Raw genomic sequence first — 19,913 nt, 5'->3', positions numbered from 1 at the left:
AGGGTATCAATGGAAGTGAATACAACTGTTGTTCTAATACTGTCAATATGAACTCATTAAATAAGAGAAAAATACCAGTGATCAAATGACACAGTTGAATTTTGATAACAAGAAGTAAAGAAGTTATGACATTATAAGTCAATATCTAAGAATGTTATAACATTTACGATAATCAGAAATGCTTCATTTGTATCGTCTAGGTTTTCTCAAAGGGATTAATACCACATCTCCTTATTTTATAGGTTAAAGAAATAACAGCTCAAATATCATATAATTAACTCCAGGCATCAAGCTACGGCATTGAACTATATTTTATTCTTCAAGAACACTTTCAACAGATTTCTTTTGATTAGAAAGCAGATTGTCTTTCTTCTCTTTAAGCAACTGTTTTCTTCTTTCATTGGATACTAGTTCATTGTCGTCATTACAGGCCAATAACAAATCCGTTTTTTTATTTAGAATTTTCACAAAATTCAACATTAACTGTTCTGAATTAAATTTCTTTTTATCTTTAGAAAAGAAAAAGAGTTTGTGTTCAACATTTGGAAGGATAATCACAAATTTGTAAAATGTAATTTGAGCTTTTAAGGCGGATTCTTTTTCATTTTCAGTCTTACATTTCTGGAGCATTTCAGTTACATCTTGGACTGTGTTGCATGGCTGTAAATTGAGCATTTGAAGTGTATCTAATGCAGTCTGTTTATTTTTTATACTTTGAGCATCTTTCCTTGCCTTTTCGGTTTCCTTTTCTTTTAACTTTTCAAGACGGTTTTGTTTTAATTGAATTTTACGCTCATGCCATTTACTGATAAATTCAGGCGCTCGTTTCATAGCTAAAGTAATTTTAGCATTTTTAATTTCAGGATCCATTAAATCAAGCCATTCGACAGTTTTGTTGTTAACCCACATTAAAGTAGCCTCTATGTGTTCAATGGATGCATTTGGTTTAAAGTGGCGAATCTGCTTAAAATCGGCAAAGTTCTTTTCACTTGTACGATTGTGTTTTGGAACCGTTAAAGATTCTTCACGTATTGTTTCGTTATCAGTACCATGACAACCTTCGGGTAACTGATTTTTTAAGAGGCGAGACACAGTAAGATACAGATGAGTGGACATTAAACTGGCTGATTCTGAAATCACATCTGTATCTGGTAATACATGGTTTAAAAATACGGCATCAAAGATGTCATCTTTGCATGGCGGAACTTCAGGGAACAAAACAGTTTCACCTGATATTAAGTCACTTGGATCTTTTGACCACTGTTTTAAATTTATTTGTAATTGTAGAAAATGTTGATTTAAATCCAAAATGTGTGTTGCAACTGTTTTGCTATCAATAAGCCTCAGAAATGGAGTGGTAATAATTTGTCCAATAGTTGCCACCGATAAAATCTCCTGAAATATCGTTTTATCTTGAAGATCAGATAGCACAGACTTTTGAAGCATATTAAGGGATGATGATGACGATTTTGAGAAAAAATCAATAATATCATTTCTGTGATAAATCACAGCACCTGCATTTTCAAAAATGATATTGAATCTAGTATGTTCAAATCTTTTCAATCTACAAGTTTTTCCTTTCGAAAAGAGATAAGTTTTGAAATCTTCTGGGCAGCCAGACGATGCATTACCACCGGACACCAAAGCACTGCAAACAGTACGTATGCATCTAACAGCTGCACTGTCCTTGTCAGACCAACTTGAAAATGTTGGAAGTTGACTTCTTCCAAGTTTACCAGTGCCATCTGTTATAATTTTTTCATATTCTTTTAAAGCTTTATTGATACTATCTCCCATATTCGCCAAAAGGTGCAAGTGACAAAACCATTGATGTATTTCAGCCGCTTTTTCTTGTTCATTTTCTGACATTGTGTCCCAGTTACTTTCAAATTTTTGCAAAAGCTCACTCCTCATTTTAACAAATTCATCATAGAAATTTTTATTAACTATATGTTGATCAGACATCATGTTTTTAATACTAAGCATTAATTTTGCATAATTTTCGTTTATATCTTCATTTGATTGTGAAACTAAATTCGCTATCTCCAAAAAATTTTCTTTAATTGTTTCGACCTGAGTCTGTGTGTCACCTCGCACGTTTTCATTCATAGCCAACGATAAGTTTGCCTGGGGAGTTGTAATTTGAAAGCCCAAAAAGTGTCTCTGTGCGTCCGATGTACCATCAAAATGTAATGTGTTCGAATTTTGACTGCGTAATAATACTTCACCAATTTGCATTTTTGCTAGTAAGTTAGATTCCAAAATCATTCTTCGATTAGAAGATTCAGACGGAAGTTTCAATTCATCAACCCCCAATAAATGTTTTAGCACTGAGTTTATAGTTTGGCCGATATGTTTAACTCCTACACCAAAAGAATGCAAGTCTTGAACCACTTGACGGACAGCTGGAAGGTACTTCCCATCGGAAAATGTATTAATAGAAATTTGATCATCAAGAAGAACAGTGACCTGTTCCGTCAAACTAGCAATGTTCCTGTCTCTTTCGGAAACTTCTTTTTGGAGTTTTGATATCAGTTGTTTTTGTTCCGAGTCGTTTTGTTTTAATTCATTATTTTGTCTCTTATAGTAAGTTAAGTTTTTTACTGTCTTCCTTTTTTCGGCTTCAACAGTTTTGGATTTGTCTATATCAAGTTTTAATTTCTTTATTTCATTCTTCTGTGAACAAATTACTTTTTTGTGGTAGCTTTCACGTTTTTGAAATTTTCTAAGTTCGTGATAGTTGAATCGATTATTAGTTTCCTCCAGCTTAGCACTTTGAGTTTTGTACTTTGATTCAATTCGGAATAACTTTGATTTTAACGAATGTATTGTATGATCATTGTTATTGCATTCTCTTACAAGAACATCTATTTCCGTTTGCAGTTCATATATTTCGTCAAGTGCCATTTCATATTGCAATTTAAAGTCAGCAGCAATTTCAGATGAAATTTCTAATTCAGATTCCATATTTTGCATTTCAGTTCCTACTTTTGATAATTCAATTTGAAATTTCTTAAATGTGTCTAACTTTCTTTTCGTGGCGTTCAAGTTTGGTTGTTTTGTACTGCTGGTATTTGTCGGTAGAATAAAATTTGAATTTAAAAGGTGCTCTAAGTCATAATTTTTCTGATTTTTTTGTAATTTATCTCGCAGTTCAGTGAGTTTCTTATATTTTTGTCTAAGAGCAGGTACAGATGATGGTGGAGATTCCAGTTTGAAGTTTGGTAAAATGTGCTTGTAAATTTCATGTATAGTATGGTGCTTGGACATAGCAGTAAACATGGACAAGAAATCTCTATTTGTCATTCGACCATTAACAGTAAATTTAACATTACAGTTTGTATAAAGTAGGGATACTTTCTGGTTCAGTAGGTCAGAAGATTTGTCACATCGGGAAACAACTTTTAACATGTGCCGTTTCAAAGAATCAACTCTGGGAACATGAATATCTGGCCAAATAATCTCAAGTGCAGTAATAATATTGTTTGGTGACAAATTCAAAAATTCATTTCTCTCGAAAATTGCAGATAATAGTAAATAGGTTATTTCCATTTTGTTTGTGCAAATGCCTATTTCATCTACTTGTAAATCTGTCAAAACAAAAGAAATGAGAAAATATTTAGATGTAATATATTTTGGTTTTCGTATCTAATAAATAATTGTTATTCAATTTTTTGCAGACCAGATTATAATTATAATTTATTTTATCGCATTATATTTTACTTTCTAACAAGATGCATGCAGAATTGAAGATTCTATCCTGTCTAGATTTTACATAGGATAAATACAGATTTTATTTTCATACCATGCAAGCCAAAAGCCTGTCCAGATTATAGCACAAATACCAATACCAACAACAATGAGAATTGGGGGAGAGTTGCTAGATTTTAAATCAAACACAATTTTCAACGCTTTGGCAATTCATATACATTTAAAGATTTTTAGTTGAAAAGGACATATTACGGACACATTATCATTTCAAGATAAATCTCCAGCAGAAAGTGTAACTTTTTGAAAATAGTATTTTTATAATTTTATTTTGTTGGACTGCTGCCATGTGTTCCTTTTTTATTGATTTTTTTAATGTTTTTCCCCTTGGAATTAAGTTGCTTGTCTATGATGAGTGTAACTTAAGATTTGATTTTGTTCATAGTTTATTCTCATTATTTTCATCATTGACTGGTTACAGATATATTAGCATGCCTATTGACAGACATTGAACTGAAAAAAATCTTTATTTAACTGTATCTCCAGCAAAAATTGTAACTATTTGCAATTATAATTTTTATACACGTTTATTGTGTTGAACTATCCCCATGTATTCTTGGGGGGGTGATATTAGTGTGTATATTACAGGTGGCTGGACGGGAGGGGTCATTACATTTTGTTAGTATTTTTTATTTTGTTTGCTGTTTTTTTTTCTCTCTATTATATAACTTTAGATTTCGTGTCCGTTTTTCTCCATTCTTTTGAGTTTTTATATTTCAACACCCCATTATTCTCTAATCTTTATTTTTTGTTTTAGCTTTTCCCTCTTTTCTTTTGATTCACAAATGTTTTAAGCTCTTTATTCTGCATGTTTTGTGAACTATTCTCTTTTGATCCCCATCAACGTATCCGGATATCACGAGTTTCAATGTAGATTTTTTTTCATACTTTTACTTTATATTATTTTTGTTTGCTAATTGATTTTTTTATCATTTATTTGCCGTATTTTTCTTTCTTGTCGAACTCTAACACTGTAAGTTATCTATTTGTTTTTTCCCACTTAGATTTTAGATAATTATTTTTAGAACATCTCACCCGAATCTGTTGATTTTTAGAAAATCGAACTAAATCTATTTTTATCGTACTTTACGTCCTAGAAATTAACCTCAACATTAATCGGTATTTGTTACTTGAAAATCATTCAAAACAACTCCGATGAGAGTATTCTAAAGCGAATAGTGTGTAAAGAATGAATTTTTGGATAAAGGACCTGAAAATTATTGTTTAAATGTGCGGACTATGCATATAAATAATATAAATTACCCGGAAGCGTGTTGCAAAGTAGCAAAGTGTCGATGGCACTGATACTCCAGCCGGTGACGTTCTCAACGTTTTCAAAATCCATTTTGATGTCTTGTTAACAATCTTTGAGATATTTTCGGGGTAGGTGGCAGACGATGGAGAGAACGAGACATGAGCGTGCGTTTAGGTAAATGTTTTGAATTTTACGATTATGTTTGTTTCAAGTTCATAGCTTCAAGAAAAGATTAATAAACTTTTGTTTTTAAAGTTTAATTTGGAATTAAGTATACTTTGAATACAATTTACTTCTGGAAACCAATATAATATGAAAATTTGGAATCTCTACTTTCGTTTTCATACTTAGGTGAACTACCTATAACCCTACCACCTATCCCGGTTTTGCATTGTTTCCAGCTGTGTTAAAAATACCGGCAACGTCGGCGGTCAAAATAAACGTCATTTGTGCTATTTCTTCAGACTTACGTTTTGTTATGAGGAAATGTTAGTATTTTACAACATATAATATGCAATATATTATACAGTAGAAAAATCTGCTTTTTGTAAGCTTTCTTTATATGTAAAATTTAACTAGTACGAATTAACAAAACGATAAGAAAATGCTTGTTTTTCCTGAGTATAAAACGGCGAAAAATTGCTTGTCTAAGAAAATTTTGATGCCTTGCTATCCCTAATATAACTGTTTAAAGAACTTTGGGCAATATTTGTAAGTACCATCCATAAAAATTTCCGGCACACTGCATAAACATTCAAGATTGGTTGGACACATACCAGCCAGAACCGGTCGAATTACTCGGGTGTGAAATAAAATAAAAAATATTTATAACTAAATCTTACTTTTTTTTCTTACTTTTAAAAAAAAATCTTAATTCGTGTAAAATTATCAGGGAAAATTTCGCTCAAATGTCCTGTCTGAAAACTCAGGTAAGGTTAATATCCCGGCGCTCAAATGTCCTATGAAGTCGGCGCTCAAATGACCCTATGTGCTTTTTTCTTTTTCGCTCAAATGTCCTATGCCCATCTTTCTTACCATCCCAAATAAACTACAGATTTCTCTTTCTAGTTCTATATGTCTTCCTCGAATGCCAACATTTTATGGGCATAGGACATTTGAGCGAAAAAGAAAAAAGCACATAGGGTCATTTGAGCGCCGACTTCATAGGACATTTGAGCGCCGGGATATTAACCTTACCTGAGTTTTCAGACAGGACATTTGAGCGAAATTTTCCCTGATAATTTTACACGAATTAAGATTTTTTTTTAAAAGTAAGAAAAAAAAGTAAGATTTAGTTATAAATATTTTTTATTTTATTTCACACCCGAGTAATTCGACCGGTTCTGGCCGAGAAAGATAAAGTTAAAATATATACATTGGTAGCAGAATACAACCAAGTAAGGCTAAATATGACCGACTTTAAGTGCTTATTGTCCTCTCTGAAATTAGATAGCTGCAGACAAAACAAGAAAATTTGACATTGATCGCAAAGCTATTTTTAGATAAACAAGTGGAAATTTTCCTGATTTTGAAAATAAATATAAGCAACCAAACCTTAAAAAAACTAGATCATATAACTAAGGATATTCCCGAATTTTACTTGGATATGATAAAAAGTTGGATTATAATTCATGATTCGAAAACACAGAATTCAAAAACTTTGTTGAGATAAGAAAGCAAGTTAATTATCTGAGGTAATAAATTTATTAAATTTCAAAACCATCCGCTTACATGCATTAATGGATATTAAGTGATATCATTTATCTTAATGATATTATTGACGACAAGGGTAAAATTGCCCATGATGAAATATTTAAACAACTGCGACACTGAAAATTGGATTTCTGAAATGTAAATAGACAGAGATTCAATACAACTCTCATGGCTAAAAACTTTAGCTACGAAAGAATCTATCAAATCAAAAGTAAATTTTAATAGATTATTTTTCATGTGGTATTTCGCCCCTCTTTTATCAATATAAAAAACGTATATCAATTCCTCTTTCAGCAAAACATTTCTCAAAACATTGGCATAAATAAATAGAAAAAGAACTAGAAATGAATTACAATATTACCAGATATATTTTTAAGTTTATACACCAACATTTAAAACTGAATAAACATAAAATGTTGAGATGTAAATTGATAAGTTGCATTTTAAAAAAAAAGAGAAAAATCTTGAAGATACTCGCGAAATCGTCATAATACCATCAATAAAATACATAACTTGAATAGGAAACAATAATAAAATATTTGACAATGTTAAACATTTATTACTATTTAGTGTTACAACAGTTTATTAGACAATAACAATCAAAACCAAGGAGTAAACAAAGAATCACAAATCCAAAAGACATTTACATCAACAGTTACAAATAATAATTAAGAAACAACACGAAATCCATTAAAAAAAGGGAGTTAAATCAGGTGTTTCGAAAGGGTAAACATTTCTTGCACCGTATACGGCACCCGTCGTGTTATTTCTTTGTTCAGTTCGATTGAAAAACGGGGATGCAATGTTTAATGTTTATCTAACTTTGAAGAAGAAACGAAAATAAATTCATAAAAAAAATAATCAAAAAATAAATACAATACAAATACATCCACAATGCAAACAATTATAACATATTATACATCATATATATACAGTAGTATAACAGTAGTGTTGTCTCCCCCCCCCCCTTTCAGTGCAAATGACCTTTTAATGAACGGAACAGTAAGCTGTATAATATCAAATGAAGATAGAAGTACCTGAAACCTATCTGTTTCAAACAATTTAAAATATTCGGGACATATATTATTTATATCTTTTTTCAAGCAGATTACGTAAAGATTTATTAATTTTACATTTTAAGTAAAAGTGGATTTCATCATCAACCTAATTCATATGACAATGTTTACATATTCTGTTTTCCCTTTTAATTATTTTATATCCACCTCTCTCATGTCTCTCTGGCTACTTTCAAGAAATGTTCACTTACTCGCATTTCACATAATAATTTTCTTTTTTCAAAACTATTTTTAAAAATCCATTTGTCTATGTATAATATTTTTATTTTAATTTCAGTTAATTTCAATTTTTCAAAATAATTATTTTCGAAGCTATCTTTCAGTCCTCCATTTTAAAAACTATTTTTTAAATGTATTTGTCTATTTCATATTTTGTCTTTATAACACTGTTGTACAAGAACATTTTACTGGTTTCATTATTTAATTTTAATTTTCCAAAAAAGATATTTTCAAATGCTACCTTTAGTTCTAGTTTTTATCCTCTGTTTTATTTATGTTTAATTGTAACTCTGGTTTCATTCGTTAATTTTAATTATTTCCTACATATGAGAACTATAAAAATGTACTATTTGCGCTTTGCCATTTAGTTAAAAAGAAAGCATCATAAATAATAGTACGGGGATGCAATTTTTAATGTTAAAAAATCCAATTGTGTATTAATAGAAATGAAAATAAGTCTTTATTGTCACAATAAAATATCTGATACATATAATATTATTATGAATGGACCGAGTTTGTAATGTGATGTGCAGTCATTCCCCAAAAATGGGTACAATTACAAAATTTCAGTGTCGCCGGCAAATAACCACAAAATGCAAGCTTAACATATGTCACAGATAATCTTTTTCGTGTTCTAAGTGATTAATATGTATACTAAAATAAAATTATATTCTTTTGTGATGTATATCGTAAATATATTTGTGTGATTTTCTATTCAATATACGGAAATCACACGAATTCCGAATGTCGCCAAGAAAAACTCCAAATATCGGTGTGAATTAAAATATTTTATTTCATCTAAATCATGATTAGATTTGCTTTTTTTATTTGACACTATATTGATTTTTATCCACAAAAATATTTTAGAATCAAAAGTTATAATATACACTTTGATTTACCCATTAAACCAATGTCGCCGATAAACGTATAACCTACCGTAACGTATCTTTAGGTACAGTCAAAACATATTTATATGATTGGAAATCATGCCCAAAGTGACTTTAAGCAAAGTTGATACATCAAATTTTAAAATCCTGCCTTTTACTTTTATTGCAATGAAACGAAAAATCAAAAAAAATCTTCTCTTTCTCTTTTTTTCGATTGTCGCATATAAGAATCCAACCTACGTAACGCGTATTTTGGAACGCACTAACCAAGAACAAATCAAAATGATGATTATTTCATTGAAAGCACCCATAAAGCTTCTCAATAATCAGTTTTGAGAAAGCAACTCAACAATATTGTTACATATTTCCATGTATAATGTAAATAAAACTAACCTCCGTTTAAATAACCTCCGTGACGCAGTTATTTACAGTTAAGTTGTCAGACTTTTCTATTAGTATCAGCGGCTGCCGACACTGCCGAAAGTATTTTTTTTAGCAGACATCATTTATTATAAAGCAAACAGACAAACAAAATACAGATTTTAAGAAAAAAAATGTTGTTTTGAGAAAGGTAGGTTAACTTGTTTTTTCCCTATTATGTGAGCAACATTATAACGTTTAATAAACGTTATATCAGCCATTTTCTTAGATTTAAAATAGTCTACAACACAACTTGTGTAATTACGACGACAATCATAACTTTAACTGCGGTTTATGGCAAACATTTTCAAGATTATTTAGGACTCATCAATGTAACGGAGGTTACGCAAATAAAAAAATCTAAAGATGCATGTAAACACGATCATACCAATTGAAATTCTTGTACATTGTTATAGATACCAAATCAGTTCATCAATTATCACTAAAAAAAATCAAAAGGTGATGTCAATCATAGACGACATCATTGATTTACGTTACGGAGGATAGGAATTTAAGGAAAAAAAGTTTTTTTTTCTCTAACAGGACTTTACTCTTTTTAGATAACGATTTACTAAGAAAAATGTTTAATTCTGTTGTCTTGTTTGTCATTTAATTCTAATATTTACATTCATTTATATGTTTGCTGTTGGTAAGAACTGGAATTGTCCGTTATGGAGGTTTTAAATATCGTTACGGAGGATAGAAATTTTCGAAATGAAACTATTTTGACTCCAAAACTTCATAGTTGAGTATAATACATACATTATGGTGCGAAGGAAGATGACATTATCTGTATGGAGCTAATCAAATTAAGTTGAACAGTATTCGGTTTAGGTAAAACATATTATTGAGTGAAAGTTCATGAATCGTTACGGAGATTTTGACAAGAACAAGTCCATTTGACTAAAAGAAACATATAACTTGATAGAAAACAGTTTTTTAGTTTGTAATGTCATTAAATTGTTTAGAAAAGCTAGCATTAAAGAGTTAAGTGTTATTATGTATCAGCATTCAGATACTGGTTTGATATCAACCTCCGTAACAAAGATGGGTGTGTGGATTAATACAAGCATAAAACATACATACAAGTGATTCAAAACATAAATAATAGGGTTTTTCCTGGAAAGCTGTATTATAAAACTAAAATATTATACAGCATAACATTTCATTAGTTTAAATTTATTACTAAATAAGTTGTGAAAACTACTTATTTGAATTATTTTTTAAACACTATATTAATTCAGACCTTAAAATTGGTATTTGCTTTCAATATATACAGAATAATACGTATAAATCAGTTTGCTATGGTGGTAAATGTAACCCATTTCACATGAGTCTGGATTTAAATCTTGTGTTTTTCTCTAATGCAATTTTTAAGATGACTTTATACAACACTAACCTCCGATACGTTCATACTTACCTTGTCTTACAAAAAATGCTAAAACTAGAAAACAACTAAAATGGTGTAAGTAAAAATTAAAAAAATGACAGACTAGATATAGACAAAGAAGAAAACAACACTCTCTCTCTGCTCAGTTGAAATTCATTTTTTAACAGTGTCTACATTCGAATTGTACCCATTTTTTGGGAATGACTGTGTGATGTCTTGCTTCGCTTGTTTATCGAAGTTAAATTTCTAAGAAAATTTTGTGAAATTATCAATAAAATTTTATCTCAAATGACATCTAATTAAAAGATATCGTAATAGGCTACAAAATAACTGATAACGAGTATATCGGACTCAATGTAATTCTGACATTTATAGGATTTGCTATCTACAATTAATACTATGTTTTCAATAAAAGAAATAAATCTACTAATGTATTCATTCTTTTAAAATCTGAATTTGACGAATACGTAAGGTCCTCCAATCTAGGACAAAGATTATACCGCAGTTCAAGTGTTTCAAAATTTGATTTAAAGAACAAAAATTTGTTTTCCTCCGAAAAACAAAACACTTTTATGACATTTTGAAGATACCTTTACTATAAAAATACATAAATTACTCACATGATAAGTTTAAAATCCAAGTAGAATAGATATAAAATCGCCAAATTCAATAATACATATCCATTAAAAAGCATGTTCATACCTTTAAGTAAGGTAAACCATCCGATCAAGAACATCGATATTCCAAAAGAGACCGTATGAGTTCCTATCTAGACACGCCGTATCCTGGGATGTATAACTAACTCACATCCCATTCTTTATCATATATTTTGGAAACTTGATTATTAGATGAAAACAGAAGATAGCATATTTATTGACAATATTAAACCATGATTTATAAGATTTGTTAATATTACATGAAACCCAGCTAGCTATAGTAACCTTTTTTTTATTATCTTCGTTCAAACTTTGACAAGTACGTTTATTTTTCAAATGCCAACGTTGTTTTGCATATTCCCGTTAAATCCATGTGCATATATTGATCACCAGGTCAAGGACGTGTATTCCTATTTATTAACATACTACTAGTATATAGTAAAAAATCATTTCTGTAGATCACCGAAAGGGGAAGTGGTCTAGAACACAGTATTATTTTATTTAGGGGGTTCACTATACACGCAAATTTTTATTAGTCTTCACTTCAAGGTTAATCGAGCAAATTTTATTTAATAAGGCTTTTGACAGTTTTTTTTACTTTACTACGGGCTCATAAGGATCTTAAATCTGATTTTATTGCTGTGTCCACAATAGACACAGCAATATTATTCTACGTATTTCACCTGTATCGGTTTGGACAATTCCATGGACTATTCCATACACACACCATTATGCTTAAGGGGTTTTCATATGTCATGTCAAGATGATATAGGCTATTTACCGTTGTTTGCCACAAAATCTGGTAAAGTCACTTTTCTGAAAAACCAATATAAATATAGTTAACATATTTATATATTTAATCTAACTGTGTTCATTGACCCGAATTTTTTAATGACAACACACACCTAAAATTCGTTTTGGTCTATTCCATGACATTTGCGCGGGAAATATTCATCAGAGACTTTAATAATTTTAATGGACGTTCATTTGGAAAATTTTACTATCTATTTTATGTGAACAATTGTCATATGTTTTTGTTTTTCATACATTTAAAGGATCAACGTTATTTAAATTCCATATATATATCTTCATTTGACATCAGGTTTGTACGCATTTAGTCTCTTCTCTAGTCTATAATCAAAACTGAAGGCCGCGAAGGGACACATGTCATGATGACATGTGCTGCACAATCCTACACATTTCACATTAAGTAATAAAATTCTACTGTTTGCGATAAAAATATTCACTGTTTAGGGGTGTTGAAATTAGGTCTTACATAGTTGATGCGTATCCGATCCGTGATTTGTATATATTTCAATGGTGCTCTCGGTAAGGCCAAAAAAATATGTTTGATTATGGGTACCTGACCGATCCTATTTTGAGCAAGCCATTTTATTGCCGTCGTAAGAAATAATCCAATCATTATAAATAGGGGAACTCTCGCCCCATGGACGAGGATTTCTTTTTGTCGAGTATCAAGTATCGAGTAACAAAAAGTGAGTATCGAGCTATAAAAAGTGAGTATCGAGTTACAAAAAGCGAGTAGCGAGTAACAAAAAGTGAGTAGCGAGTTATAAAAAGTGAGTATCGAGTTATAAAAAGTGAGTAGCGAGTAACAAAAAGTGAGTAGCGAGTTATAAAAAGTGAGTAGCGAGTTATAAACAGTGAGTAGCGAGTAACAAAAAGTGAGTACCGAGTTATAAAAAGTGAATAGCGAGTAACAAAAACCGAGTATCGAGTTATAAAAAGTGAGTAGCGAGTAACAAAAAGCGAGTATCGAGTTATAAAAAGTGAGTATCGAGTTATAAAAAGTGAGTAGCGTGTAACAAAAGGTACTTATCATTTTTATATCAGCGCATCATAGTTCATTGCAAAGGATATTCATTTTAATTCATTAATTTAAATTGATATATTTTGTTTTAAAGAACTAATGTTAAAGTAATATACTAAAATACATATCATTCTTATAAATGCAGTACGACTGTGCAAGACCCCCATGTGTGTTTAAGTTTGCTTAAGCCTCGGTCACACCTTACCGGATAGCTCGAACGGACGCCTAACGGATAAAAAAAAAGTTATCCGTTGACAAAATTTTTATCCGTTGGGAGTCCGTTGGTGTACTAACGGACATGTAACGAATGCCTAACGGACACACAACGGACATTGAACGTACGTGAAACGGATACATACCGGACAGAACGGACATCGAACGTACATCCAACGGACGAGTACCGGATAAAACGGACACCTAACGGAAGCGTAACGGATAAAACGGATGAACAAAATAATCTGAAAATTAAAGGCAATAAACCATCTAAAAATTAAAGGCAATAAACCATCTGAAAATTAAAAGAAATAAACCATCTGAAAATTAAAGGCGCGTCAGATGGACATGGTATCTAGTATATATGTTATAATATTTGCTTCTGGGAAAGTCTGGTCAGTAGGACAGTATATCAAGGTCACACGTACCAAACAAATTGAACAATTTATCCGATTTGTTTTTACGTTTCTTCATGAGTTGGTCATATAGACAAAAACTGCGTCGTCTTTCAGGACTAAGCCATGGTCGTGTCCACCATCTCCTTTGTCTTCTCCTTTCGACAGCTATAAGGGTTATATTTGCTACATTTAAGTTGAGTCTGGCCTGAAAAAGAGCTGCTTGGTAGCGAAGACGTGCTCTTACTCCAAGATCCATAACGAATAATAAATAGTCATGACACTCACGAAAATCTAACATACCATATATTGGCATTTCTGACGCGAAATTTCAATTGGCATTTGTCCGTTTTACATCTAGTATTTTTGAATTTTATGCATTTCTAATGCATATTTGTTTTTGATGTATATTATTTTTCAACTTCTCTGTAACCTTTGTACTTGCATGGTTTTATGAGAATAAACTATCAGTAGGCATCCGTTTTATCCGTTATCCTTCCGTTAATGTCCGTTTCACATCCGTTTTATTCGTTAGGCGTCCGTTAGGCGTCCGTTAGGCGTCCGGTAGACGTTCGTTGGTGAATTGGTCTACCGGATCTCCAACGGATGCATAACGGACACGTAACGGATACAAAACGGACAGGTACCGTACAAAACGGACGCCTAACGGACGCTTAACGGACGTTCAACGGACATTTTATCCGTTGGACGTCCGTTCAAAGTTTTGAACATGCTCAAAATTTTCCACCGAACAAAACGGACGTCAACGGATAAAACGGACGCTTAACGGACACGCAACGGATATGGACGGACGCCTAACGGATAAGAACGGACGTCTAACGGACTTCAACGGATTGAAAAAAAGTTATCCGTTAGGCGTCCGTTCGAGCTATCCGGTAAGGTGTGACCGAGGCTTTACGCCCATTTCGTTGTGTCACAGCCAACTACCTTACCCCTAGATGATCATGTGTCTATATTAAACTATAAACAGAGACATCTTTATTAAAATAGTAGTCAGCTTGAAATTTCCAATTAGTATAAAAAAATAATGAAAATAATAGTGAAAACCTATCTGTAAAATACACCTTTTCTTTACAATTAAGGAACTGAAAATAGATACAAGGAAAGATATCGAATTTTACTTTTCAAATTAAATTTTGAATTTGTAAACTTATGACAAAGTTTATAATATGTTATCCTCAATTGGAACTTTAAATAGTAATTTTTGGATTCAAAACCTATGACTGTAATTTTTGCTCTAGTAATAATATAGGTGATGAATTTCATTACTTGTTCCATTGTGAAAGAATACTTTTATAACCATACCATAACGCTTGTTTGGAGATGAATTAAAATTGAGAATGGAAAATGGGGAATGTGTCAAAGAGACAACAACCCGACCAAAGAACAGACAACAGCAGAAGGTCACAAACAGGTCTTCAATGCAGAGCGAAATTCCCAGACCAGGAGGCGTCCTTCAGCTGGCCCATAAACAAATATCTATACTACATGAACTAGTTCATTGCTAATGAACACCATACTCAACTCCTAATTGTACACAAGAAACAAAAATTAAAAATAATACAAGTCTAATTAGTATTCTTCTTGCAATTGACATGCTAGTGAACTAGTTCATTGCTAATGAACACCATACTCAACTCCTAATAGTACACAAGAAACAAAAATTAAAAATAATACAAGTCTAATTAGTATTCTTGACATGCTAGTGCTTTGTATTGGAAAACGAAACAACATAACTCCGGGGAGGACTGAGGCTATAATTTCAATTTGTATATTGGTGTTTCAATAAAAGATTTTTCATAATTACACTTTGTATTTTTATGAATAAATTTACAAATTAGCTAATTATGGGAATATTTATCAAAACGTTAAGCAATAATCCAGGAAACATACACTATATCTGTATTAGTTTTGTTAAAAAATGCATATTAATATTGGTAGTAAGGACCTACATGTAGTTCTTAATTGAGATACTCATCAGATATCCCTGGCCATATATTTTCCTTTTTGTCATATAAAGAAATGCTCGAATTTAATATGTACGTACGGGAAACAAGGAACATTATCCCCAGACAAAAAAAAAAATGATTCTAAATACATAGATATAGGAAAATGTGGTATATGAGTGCAATGAGACAGACTCTCCATCCAAGTAACAATTTATAGAGGTAAATCATTGTAGGTAAAAAAAAAAAACAGCCTTCAACACGGAGCCTTGGTTCACACCGAACAACAAGCTACACGTTCATAAAAGAGGAATTTTATTTCAAAGGATAATCATCATGAATTATACTGGAATTGTCCTTTGACCTCACTGATATTAATATGTCTATGTGTTGATCTGTGATGGGTATATATGTTAATGAAATCCTTCACCGAATACGGGACCACAATATTACTAGTGGTAGACCCCAATGTTCAACAGTCTTCAATTTCTACCAAATATGGGCTGTCAAAAAAAAAAATGCTAACATTCCAATTTTCAATAACAGTTAACAGCAAATATATTATCACAAAAACAGATAACAAAAACCCTAATCGTCCAATAACAGCTAACAATGAATAAGACAATAACAGCTAACAGCAAATATATTTTCAGAATAACAGATAACAAAGAATCAATTTGGCCCATAACAGCATAAGAGTTAAACCCCTAAGGCCTTGCTCCCCTCTTTGGTTGCCAATGAGACATATCTCCATCCATGACCAAATCTCTTCAATGTAAGCAATTATAGGTCACAGTACAGCCTTCAACATGGAGCATTGGCTTGTGCCGCAAAGTAAGCTGTAACCCCCCATCTTCACATGTAAAACAATTCAGATGAGATTAAACAACACCCAGATTTAAATACGAAATCATCAATGTTAAAACATGTATATATGAATTACAGTAACAAGAGACAACAAAAATCATAGATTTCTTACTTGGAACAGGTAAGTTAGGAAACTGTATATATATTTAGGGAGGTCAAAAGTATGTGCAGGATCTGTCCCTTTCCTCTAACATAGGACAGTGGCATTACCGGTACAGCACAACATAAGAACAACCAAGTAAAACTCTGAAGAGAACAGCTTTTAAGTTTTAACTCATCGGGTCGATACTAAGCAAACTATAAACAAATAATCAGGTTAGATGACGAAATAAAAACATTTATCCTGATTTAGAGTAATTTATAAATAAAGTAAAACGACTATCCTTTGCAATGAATTCATTTAAAATAGCAAGGTATCAAATTGTATTGAAAGCCTTCAGAATTAGTAAGTAATGAAAAGGGAAACAAACCATGAGATGATCATTCGTTGAAAAACCAAAAATATAAATGGTAGCTTTTGTTACTCGATACTCACTTTTTATAACTCGATACTCGCTTTTTGTTACTCGCTACTCACTTTTTATAACTCGCTACTCACTTTTTATAACTCGATACTCACTTTTTATAACTCGATACTTGCTTTTTGTTACTCGATACTCACTTTTATAACCCGATACTCACTTTTTATAACTCGCTACTCACTTTTTGTTACTTGCTCCTCACTTTTTATAACTCGCTACTCACTTTTATAACTCGATACTCGCTTTTTATAACTCGCTTCTCACTTTTTGTTACTCGCTACTCACTTTTTATAACTCGATACTCACCTTTCATAACTTGATACTCGCTTTTTGCAACTTGATACTTGCTACTCGACTAAAAGTAACTCTCCCCATGGACAACTCGGACCACACAATTCAAAATCATGGCACAAAAAATGAAATGGACAAAATAATAAAAAGAAAATACCGACCTACCTACCTACCCTACATATTTTGATGATGTAACCTTAAACAGACATGTTAGTTTTCTCGTTTGAATTGTTTTACATTGTCTTATCAGGGCCTATTATAGCTGACTGCGGTATGGGCTTTGCTCATTGTAACATGTACAACCCTGCTTTTTGAGAAAAAATTTGGTTGCTTATATAGGGAATCACTGAATCGTGACTGGAGCGAGCCCCCTCTTAGGTCAGTCAGAAGGCTCCCACTTTATACAGTATCGAACAGAAGATAAAAAAGGGAACAATATGGTGAATTTTAGAGATTAATATTATTTCATGTACATGCATTTGAAATATTTAAGATATATTGTTTCCCTTTTTTAGCTCACCTGGCCCGAAGGGCCAAGTGAGTTTTTCCCATCACTTTGCGTCCGGCCTCCGGCGTCGTCGTCGTCCGTCGTCCGTCGTCGTTAACTTTTACAAAAATCTTCTCCTCTGAAACTACTGGGCCAAATTGAACCAAACTTGGCCACAATCATCATTGGGGTATCTAGTTTAACAAATGTGTGGCGTGACCCGGTCAATCAACCAAGATGGCCGCCACGGCTAAAAATAGAACATAGGGGTAAAATGCAGTTTTTGGCTTAACTCAAAAACCAAAGCATTTAGAGGAAATCTGACATGGGGTAAATATGTTTATCAGGTCAAGATCTATCTGCCCTGAAATTTTCAGATGAATCGGTCAACCCGTTGTTGGGTTGCTGCCCCTGAATTGGTCATTTTGAGGAAATTTTGCTGTTTTTGGTTATTATCTTGAATATTATAATAGATAGAGATAAACTGTGAACAGCAATTATGTTCAGCAAAGTAAGATCTACAAATAAGTCAACATTATCAAAATGGTCAGTTGACCCCTTAAGGAGTTATTGCCCTTTATAGTCAATTTTTAACAATTTTTCGTAAATATAAGTAATCTTTTACAAAAATCTTCTCCTCTGAAACTACTGGGCCAAATTAATCCAAACTTGGCCACAATCATCTTTGGGGTATCTAGTTTAAAAAATGTGTGGCGTGACCCGGTCAACCAACCAAGATGGCCGCCACGGCTAAAAATAGAACATAGGGGTAAAATGCAGTTTTTGGCTTATAACTCAAAAACCAAAGCATTTAGAGGAAATCTGATGTGGGGTAAAAATGTTTATCAGGTCAAGATCTATCTGCCCTGAAATTTTCAGATGAATCGGTCAACCTGTTAATGGGTTGCTGCCCCTGAATTGGTAATTTTGAGGAAATTTTTGTCGTTTTTGGTTATTATCTTGAATATTATTATAGATAGATATAAACTGTAAACAGCAATAATGTTCAGCAAAGTAAGATTTACAAATAAGTCAACATGACCGAAATGGTCAGTTGACCCCTTTAGGAGTTATTGCCCTTTTTAGTCAATTTTTTAGCTCACCTGGCCCGAAGGGCCAAGTGAGCTTTTCCCATCACTTTGCGTCAGGCGTCCGTCGTCCTGCGTCCGTCGTCGTCCTGCGTCCGTCGTCGTTAACTTTTACAAAAATCTTCTCCTCTGAAACTACTGGGCCCAATTAAACCAAACTTGGCCACAATCATCATTGGGGTATCTAGTTTAAAAAATGTGTCCGGTGACCCGGCCAACCAACCAAGATGGCCGCCATGGCTAAAAATAGAACATAGGGGTAAAATGCAGTTTTTGGCTTATAACTCAAAAACCAAAGCATTTAGAGGAAATCTGACATGGGGTAAATATGTTGATCAGGTCAAGATCTATCTGCCCTGAAATTTTCAGATGAATCGGTCAAACCGTTGTTGGGTTGCTGCTCCTGAATTGGTCATTTTGAGGAAATTTTGCTGTTTTTGGTTATTATCTTGAATATTATTATAGATAGAGATAAACTGTAAACAGCAATAATGTTCGGCAAAGTTAGATTTACAAATAAGTCAACATGACCGAAATGGTCAGTTGACCCCTTTAGGAGTTATTGCCCTTTATAGTCAATTTTTAACCATTTTTCATAAATATAAGTAATCTTTTACAAAAATCTTCTCCTCTGAAACTACTGGGCCAAATTAATCCAAACTTGGCCACAATCATCTTTGGGGTATCTAGTTTAAAAAATGTGTGGCGTGACCCGGTCAACCAACCAAGATGGCCGCCACGGCTAAAAATAGAACATAGGGGTAAAATGCAGTTTTTGGCTTATAACTCAAAAACCAAAGCATTTAGAGGAAATCTGACATGGGGTAAATATGTTTATTAGGTCAAGATCTATCTGCCCTGAAATTTTC

General features: G+C 32.4%; 1 protein-coding gene across 1 annotated transcript; it reads right to left on the bottom strand.

Annotated features, from left to right (window-relative positions):
- Positions 1 to 269: 269 nt before the first annotated feature.
- Positions 270 to 5,678, bottom strand: LOC143059771 (uncharacterized). Its single transcript, XM_076233333.1, has one exon. The coding sequence runs from the start codon at positions 3,550 to 3,552 to the stop codon at positions 313 to 315; it is 3,240 nt and encodes a 1,079-aa protein (XP_076089448.1). The 5' UTR covers positions 3,553 to 5,678; the 3' UTR covers positions 270 to 312.
- Between the last annotated feature and the right edge of the window lie 14,235 nt (positions 5,679 to 19,913).

This window comes from Mytilus galloprovincialis, chromosome 14 (assembly GCF_965363235.1).
Source record: "Mytilus galloprovincialis chromosome 14, xbMytGall1.hap1.1, whole genome shotgun sequence".
Classification (NCBI taxonomy): Eukaryota; Metazoa; Mollusca; class Bivalvia; order Mytilida; family Mytilidae; genus Mytilus; species Mytilus galloprovincialis.
The sequence above is the reverse complement of the archived record's forward strand: the minus strand, read 5'-3'. Positions and strand labels throughout refer to the sequence as shown.

What these genes read in the sequence shown, in the direction of transcription:
- LOC143059771 (XM_076233333.1), bottom strand. Translation starts at nt 3,552, where the DNA reads ATGGAAATAACCTATTTACTATTATCTGCAATTTTCGAGAGAAATGAA.